The sequence below is a fragment of the Enhydra lutris genome, unplaced genomic scaffold (assembly GCF_002288905.1).
Source record: "Enhydra lutris kenyoni isolate GAN:26980312 unplaced genomic scaffold, ASM228890v2 scaffoldscaffold21, whole genome shotgun sequence".
Taxonomy (NCBI): domain Eukaryota; kingdom Metazoa; phylum Chordata; class Mammalia; order Carnivora; family Mustelidae; genus Enhydra; species Enhydra lutris.
Window position 1 is genome coordinate 63,737,825 of NW_019154105.1, and position 8,077 is coordinate 63,745,901.

General features: G+C 58.1%; 1 protein-coding gene across 1 annotated transcript; it reads left to right on the forward strand.

The window, feature by feature from the left end:
• The first annotated feature begins 438 nt into the window (after window positions 1-438).
• On the forward strand, window positions 439-3,724 carry LOC111149256 (msh homeobox 1). The gene is made up of 2 exons (XM_022506214.1): window positions 439-907; window positions 3,217-3,724. Exons 1-2 carry the CDS (start codon window positions 439-441, stop codon window positions 3,657-3,659), a joined length of 912 nt encoding a protein of 303 aa, XP_022361922.1. The 3' UTR covers window positions 3,660-3,724.
• The last annotated feature ends 4,353 nt before the right edge of the window (window positions 3,725-8,077 follow it).

The following is an 8,077-nucleotide window of genomic DNA, read 5'->3' on the forward strand; positions in this document are numbered from 1 at the left end:
AGAAAGTTTCTCCCGTGCCCCCTCCCCTCCTTTGCCCTCCGGGTGCCCGGCCCTGTCCCGCGCGCCCCGCGGCCCAGTGCGCCTCGGGGCCAGTCCGCAGAAGCACTGTCCAATGGCTCGCGCCGGGCCCGCCCCCTCGAGTGCTGATTGGCCGCCGCCGCGCTAGCCTCGCCTTATTAACAAGTTCTCTGGGGAGCTGCGGCCCGACCCGGAGCCGGCGAGTGCGCCCGGGAACTCGGCCTGCGCTGCGGCGCCTGCGAGGAACCAGGCCCCGAGCGCCGGAGCTGGCCTTCTGGGGAGGGGCGGGAGGCGCGCGCGCGAGGGCCCGCCCGGCCAGGGCCCCGGGCGCTCCCAAAGGCCGGCCGCGCTCCCAGCTCGCCCGAAGCCCATGCCCGGCGGCTGGGCCGTGCTGCGGCTGGAAGGGGGGCCCGGCTCTGCATGGCCCCGGCTGCTGACATGACTTCTTTGCCACTCGGTGTCAAAGTGGAGGACTCCGCCTTCGGCAAGCCGGCGGGGGGAGGCGGGGGCCAGGTCCCCAGCGCCACGGCGGCCACGGCGGCCGCCATGGGCGCAGACGAGGAGGGGGCCAAGCCCAAAGTATCCCCTTCACTCCTGCCCTTCAGCGTGGAGGCGCTCATGGCCGACCACAGGAAGCCCGGGGCCAAGGAGAGCGCTCTGGCGGCCTCCGAGGGCGCACAGGCGGTGGGCGGCTCTGCGCAGCCCCTGGGCGTCCGGCCCGGGTCGCTGGGAGCCCCGGACGCGCCGTCTTCGCCGCGGCCACTGGGCCACTTCTCGGTGGGAGGACTTCTCAAGCTGCCAGAAGATGCGCTGGTCAAAGCCGAGAGCCCCGAGAAGCCCGAGAGGACCCCGTGGATGCAAAACCCCCGCTTCTCCCCGCCCCCAGCCAGTAAGTAGCCAGGAACCCAGGCGGCGGGGGAGAGGGGAGAGGGCCGAGGGCGGGGGGGGGGGTGCGGGAACCGCGGGCGCGAGGCCGCGCGCTGGCGCCTGCTTGTCTCCAGCGGCTGCGTACCTGCAGCTGGGTACCTGGAGCTGGTGCTGCAGATCGGTTGGCTGGGAGGAAGGGTTTACTCTTCTCCCCACTCCATCAGCTAAAGGGCTGGAGACCTGGCTGAAACCCAGCTCTCGGTCCACTTTCGAGGGCTCTCCGCCTTGGCCAGGGGACGCTGCGGGTGGGAATTAACTTGTAGGACAAGGTTTCTGGGCACTCTCTCCTCCTGCCCCCATCAAAGGACCCCAGGAGTCCCCAATTCCCTAACTGCCCCCAAACCCTGTTACTTTGCCGTTATCCCTACGGGTGGGTCCAAGTAGTACGGACATCTTCCCGGCGCTCAGAGTTTCACTTTCTCGCAGTAGAAGACTGCCCTCACGCCCCGCAATAAAGTGTCTCTTTGCCCAGAGGTTCTTAACCTCTTGCAAATTTCCCCTTCCCCCTTCAAGTTTCAGGAAGATACTTAGTGCTCCTGGTGGATGGGTCATTTAGTGGGAGGGGGCGCTCAGGTTCCAGTGGAGGGGGCGGGGCACCAAGTCAATTAGTGGGAGGTGCCCCCTCCATTGCGGTGGGAAGCTCCCAAACCTTGCGGACTGGGCCCCTGAAGCGTACTCCAACCGTCAAAGGCGCGTTCGGGGTCGTTCCAAGGCCTCATGGCCCCCTGGCTTGTCTGTCCGAGCAAACACGCTCGGAGATATTTCAGGAGCACGGGAAATTCCCAAGTTTTCCTCGTTTCCTCCGATTATTTTGCGCGGCATAATAGCAACCCGAATTCAATGGCGTGATGCTGAGGAATGATTTTTATCAGGGGATTAAACGTCTTTGAAAGGCCAACCCCTCCCTGGGCCTAATGGCTGGAGAAGGTGGCCCCGGGCTGTGCTGTCCCTACCGAAGGGAGTGATGTTTTCCTCGGCGCCCGCCCCTCCGGTGGCCGGGCGGAAAGCGAGTCGGGGGCCAACTGCTTCCCGGACTCTCAATGGCCTGGAGCAGGGAAGAAGGGGGAATGTTAGCACGAGGTTTCATTTGACTCATATCCTGGTGGTCTGTGAGTCCGAAGGATCATTATTTAAAACAACAACAACGAAAAAAAAAATGCATGCTTAGGCAAAACCCGCATGGTGAAACATTCTCGACTTCAATTCATTTTTCCCAAGGGAGGTTGCTGGATAGGGAAAGCTGCCTCCCCAGGACTTGGGAATTCGGTTAGGGCCCCTGCCCAGACCCCAAAGTCGTTGCAATCTCTGTTGTCCTGGAAATAATTTGTTCTACGTTTTATCTGGCCTCTGCTGCACAGTGTGGCAGGGGTTGACTGGCCCAGAGGACTCAGTCTCAGACCTGCGGGAGCCCTCTGTTGGGGTGCTCGCTCACCACCCATCCTTGAGGTACTTTTGGAAGCCATAAGAAAAAGCCTGGCACCTTTGATCTCTGCAATGGGAGACACAGGTCGGGACAAGTGATTACAGTCCCCTCGCCCACCCACTCCCAATTGTGTGTGTCGGGAGGGCCAAGGCGCTGGGGGTGGGAGAGACTCAGGAGACAATGGAGACAATTAGAAGTCCCCTCCCACCCCCACTGGCACCATATTTGAGAAATGGCCCCGGTGCCACCTCCCTGACAATCTGACAGCAGGCTTTGCTCCCCCTCCGGGTCCCCAGGGAGGGCCCTTAGAACCTTGTAGGAACACGCTGTTCCAAGGGAGAGAGTGGAATTCCGAGCTCTGGGTTCGACGCCACACCACCGCCTAGCCTAGCGCAGAACACTCGGTGGGCACAGATACATGTTTAGCCAATTCATGAAACTAGATGTGATCTCGGGGTGGGCGCAGGGCCTAAAGTTCCATCGGCCATATTAACACCTACCGTGCCAACACAGGCGTGGGTGGGAGGAAGCCCGCTGAGGAAGGCCTTCTGGAGAAGCCGCCTAGCATTAAGACGTTCCACCTCTTCCCAGTTAAGTTTGGGCCTTGAAACTGCGGCCGTTTCACCTAGAATCTTTGTTTCCTCATTCGCGAGAAGTAGACAGGAACGTCTACCCCGCGGTGTGCGGCAATTGAAGAAAACCTTTTCCAAGTGTCCCTCCCAGTGCCTGGCCCCGAGGTGCTCCACGAAAATGAGTAGCTGGTATTATTGACTACTGTTGCTACTCGGTGGGCGGATTACACTCCCGAGCCGTTCTCTTAACGCCCTGCCTTTTTCTCGGCCCCCTAGGGCGGCTGAGCCCCCCGGCCTGCACCCTGCGCAAGCACAAGACCAACCGCAAGCCGAGGACTCCCTTCACCACGGCGCAGCTGCTGGCGCTTGAGCGCAAGTTCCGCCAGAAGCAGTACCTGTCCATCGCCGAGCGCGCGGAGTTCTCCAGCTCGCTCAGCCTCACCGAGACGCAGGTGAAGATCTGGTTCCAGAACCGCCGCGCCAAAGCCAAGAGACTGCAGGAGGCAGAGCTAGAAAAGCTGAAGATGGCCGCCAAGCCCATGCTGCCACCGGCTGCCTTTGGCCTCTCCTTCCCGCTCGGCGGCCCCGCGGCGGTAGCGGCCGCGGCGGGCGCCTCACTTTACGGTGCCTCGGGCCCCTTCCAGCGCGCCGCGCTGCCCGTGGCCCCCGTGGGACTCTACACAGCCCACGTGGGTTACAGCATGTACCACCTTACATAGAGGGTCCCAGGGTCGCCTCTCTGCGGTCCCAGCTGATTCCTCCAGCCCAGAGCTCCTGCGAGCGGCAGGAGCCATCCCCCAAGGAGCTCCCTTGTTCAGCACCTCCCGGCTCCTTCCCCTTGAACCCCTCACGCTGCTCCGGTTTATCGGTTTATTCTCGGCTGCTCCTTGCGTTCACTCTCCAATGTCTGATCCCCTTCCCCAAAGAGGCTGGAAGAGGCCCTTAACACTCTTCTAGAATCTAGATCTACCCTTTGTGTTACAGATGGAGAAACTGGGGTTAGAGAGGTGTAGACTTCCCAGCGGTCCCCAGCAAAGTTAGTGTTTGGATCGGCACTGGGTGGCTGCGTCCTATCCTGACACCAGGCGGGAGAGGCACAGAGAAACTCTCGTGTGAAGATTTTGGAAAATAAGAACAGTTGGAGAAAAAGAGAAGAGCATGTTAGGGGAGATGGAAACCCGGTCCTTCCATCGGAAAACTTAAGAGAACTTCAACTGCAAAACGTCTGCTTCGGTGGGGGGGGGGGGGGGGGGGGACACAGATGCGTTGCCAAGGTAGGTTGAAGGGACCTCTCTCACCAGTACCAGAAAAAAACTGTAAAATAAAATTTAAAACTCCTGTTCTATTTAACAGTACATTTGTGTGACTCTCAAGAATCCCTTTGGAAGGGATTGTGTGTAATATACTGTATATTTGAAATTTTATTATCATTTATATTATAGCTATATTTGTTAAATAAATTAATTTTAAGCTACAAGAAACGATCTCTTCATTCATTTAGGCTTTTATTTGAATTTTACTTCTTGCCTTCTGTTCACATATACAATTGGTTTTCAGCTCCATGGTAGTTTTACACTAGCACCTTTCAAAGGTGACAACAGGATATTCAGGGACGGGTGGGGGGTGTCTTTTTGAACACGCAGGACAGATCTGCGTTAGCAAAGTCAAGTGGAGAATTGAAGCAATTACCTAGGATAATTAGGCTCAATTTTCCAATTCACTTTAAGCTGAAATCGACACTTGCTCAGGCGACCCATAACCGACTCTTTCTTTTTTCTTCCCTTTTAACCTGTCTATGAAAACAAAGCGAATCACCCAAATGGTTTGATGACTGTAGACAGCTAATCCAGACAATTCCCACCCCTGCAAACCTGTTTTTCCCACAGGAGGCCAGGTAGGGGGTGGAAGCCATTGCTTTGCTTCTCTAACTCGCTGGGCTGGTGTAGACCTGGTTTGTGGATCTAATTTTGAGCTGCCAGAATGTGAACGCCTTCACACTCCCTATTACGACCCCAAAAAACAAAACACGTTACTGAAAACCCAAGGCGACAGTACACTTCCCACCTTGGCGTGTCCTTTATGTGAGCCCCTGCCTCCAAATGCTCACAAACTCGGTTTTTCTTTTATACAGTAGGTTAAATTCAGGCTTCCAGGAGAATGTATTTGAATGGCCGCCAAGTTTAGCCTTCTGGGGGGAATTCTGCAAGGATGTTGATGGCAGAAAATGACCTCCTAGTAAACAGAGCCTACTATGTTCCAGGCACCGCTCTGTTCCCTTTTGAGTTAGGGGCCTTGGCTTAATTCTCACCAGATCTGCGTGCCCTTCCCTCCCCTGGCCCTGCTTCAGTCCCGCATTCCCCCGGCGCCTCAAAACTCCACGCAGGACAGGTAGCTTTTGCAGCGAGTTGTTAACCCTGGAAGCCAGCAGGCCAAGAATTGTTAGAACTCCAAATACCTGGCGTTGGACTTGGGAAGGGTGGACATCTCCGCAGCTAGAGGCCGCGGTGCAGGGTGGAAACCGAGTCTGGGGCACATAGAGCGGTTTCTAGCCCCAGGGGCCGGAGCTCTGCCTAGGAATTCCAAGAGAGCGCAGAACTGCGCGCAGACACTCCGAGCGGACTCTGAGATGGTGCGGGGCAAGTTCCAGGGTACCCTGGGTCTCCCATCCTCCAATTTCGATAGCTCTGGCAAACGCTCCGTCCCGGAGTCTGGGGCTGAAGTCCCCAAATCGCACAACTCCTTCTCCTTAAGAAAAGAAAGCAAGCTTGCGGTAGAGCGCAGTTCGCCGCTCCATACAGACTCCTGGGTTCCCATAAGCGCGGCCAGAACCCGATTCCTGGGTTCCCATAAGCGCGGCCAGAACCCGATTCTGGGCCTCTTCCTCCCCAGGAGAGAGGAGTTAGACCTAAAAAGGTCTCACACTCACGTAGTCCTTTAAAGACCCTTGAAGGCTGAGGTACATCGCTGCTTTCACAACAGAAAGGAGTTGTGTCCTCTCTACAAACTAAGCAACCCAAGAGTAACGGAGCGCAGGACACTGACTCCTACAGATTTTTCGGGTTCTTTTCTGGAACACCCCTGGTGAATCTTCTGTCCTGGGGATGGTATTGAACTTGAAGTCAGACAAGCCGACGTGGTTCATCCCAGCTCTGCTGGTTACTGACTGCGTGACTTTGGGTAGGGAAGATATTCTATTTCTCTGTTCCTCAGTTTTCTCATCTGCGAAATGGGCCTGGGACGGCTTCCCCGCTCCCGGGATTTTGGGGAAGTGTCAACGAATCCCCGCGGGAGAGGGCGCCCAGAGAATAGTGGTGGATCTAATTTTTCCCAGTTCACGGTGCGTCCGCAGCCCTGGAGTCTTTTACTCTAGTGCGGGTAGGGGAATGGTGGGGGCAGGATCAGGTGTCTCCTCTGGCTCGGACTCCCCGGCCTCCTGGCTCCTCGAAGTTTGGCAATTTAGGTTTGAGGCAAACTTAGAGCAACATAATTGCAGTAATGAGCAAGGCTCGCGCTCTGCAGACGCGCCGCGGCTCCAGAGAGGCGGTAGCTGCAGGCGAGGCGGGCGCGCCCCCTTCCCCCACGCAGCACCTCTGCCGGGTGGAGGAGGTCGCCCGCCGGGGACCCCCGCTCGCACCGGCCTCCTAGCTCGCCTCCGCCCGCGTTGCCGGCTTGGGTCCAGGTTTCCTTCCACTCCCGTGCTCCCTACTTTCCCGATTTTTGTTTCTTTTCGCCTAGCTCTTTCTTTCCCCCGCTTTTGTTTTCGAATTCCCTTTTTCAATACAGCGTGTACACAGAAGGTGCCCAATAAATGTTGGTTAGATCGAAGCGGCGCACTGGTGTGGGCTGAAGACCCTGGGCCAGATTCAGCCAGGTCTGGCGGGAAATGGCGGCGGGGCTCGGCACCGCTTCTCCCTCAGCCCAGTCCTTCGAACTCAGTTGCTTGTTTATCAAGCGAGGGCAGAGTGGGAAGAGGGTTCCCAAGCTTGGTCCTTTACAGATCAGCTTCCTCCTTCGGCAGAAAACCCCGGATCATTCACTACGAGTCACCACCTATGGCGCCCAGAGGAATTCCTGTGCAAGCCGCCTCCCCCGCGCCTCCCAAGAACCTTGTGGGATTTTTTTTTTTTTAAACAAGAGAGTATATTGGTCCAGAGAGGTTACGTGATTTCCCAGAGTCACACAGCCCATAAGGGGGAAAGCGGGATTCGAACATAGATTCCACGCCGCTTTCTAGGCTTTCCCCCATTGCCCAGTCCTCCCTTGTTGAGGGTCACCTAGTGCCTGAACTGCTCTTAGGTTTTAGAAAAGATCCACGATGCGGGCCTATCGCTGGAAAACCGGCCTCGGGGAGCCCAGCCCTAGCTCCACGAATTTAACTCCTTCATGCTCTGACTATGCGCAAGGCCCGTCTCTTCGGGAAAACGGACATCTCATCTGCCCTACAAGCTGTCTGTGACGGCATTTTCGTTTTGTTGGGAAGGAAGCAAAGGCTTAACCTGCAAACTCAGGTTTCTGACCACGCAGGCTGGACCGAAAAGCCCCAAGGTCCAAGGATTGGAAGCCCGGGTAGGAGAGAGTACTTCGCGGCAGGGGCCCTGGGGCGCTCTCGTTCCGCGCAGGTCCGAGGGTTCCCAGGCGGTCGCCGATCTGCGAGGCCTGGTGGGGCTGGAGAGTTCCAGCCCAGAGCGCCTTGTGTCAGGGCTCGTTTCTCCGCCGGTTGACCCCGGGGTTGAGGGCCCAGGTCGCGCGGGAGACCCAGTGGAGACAATTACTCAGGAGGCGGGGGACCTCAAGTGAGAATCCTACGGGCCGTGAGGCTGGAGGGGTCCCGTACCGAACGATGCCCCCCTTAGTGACCCGCGGCCCGGAGGTGAGCCAGGCCTGCGCCCCGCCTGGAGCCCTTGGGGGTGCAGTGGGAAACAGCGAGGAGAGGCTGCGGCCGCCTTTCAACTTGGCAGCTGGCGCCGGCCTGGCCGGGCCCCCGGGGCCGTGGGGCCTCCCCGGCTCCGTCCCCGCCCTCCTAGCCGCTCGCACCGCGGCACCGCCGGGACACTCCCCCAGCCCCGACTCCGGCCGCTCCTGGGAAACACCTTCACTGCCCCCTACCCACGACCACCAAGTGTCCATTCTCCCGAGC

Coding starts and splice junctions, on each gene's coding strand:
- LOC111149256 (XM_022506214.1), top strand. CDS start 439: ATGGCCCCGGCTGCTGACATGACTTCTTTGCCACTCGGTGTCAAAGTG. Junction 908..3,216: donor CTTCTCCCCGCCCCCAGCCA/GTAAGTAGCCAG, acceptor TCGGCCCCCTAG/GGCGGCTGAGCCCCCCGGCC.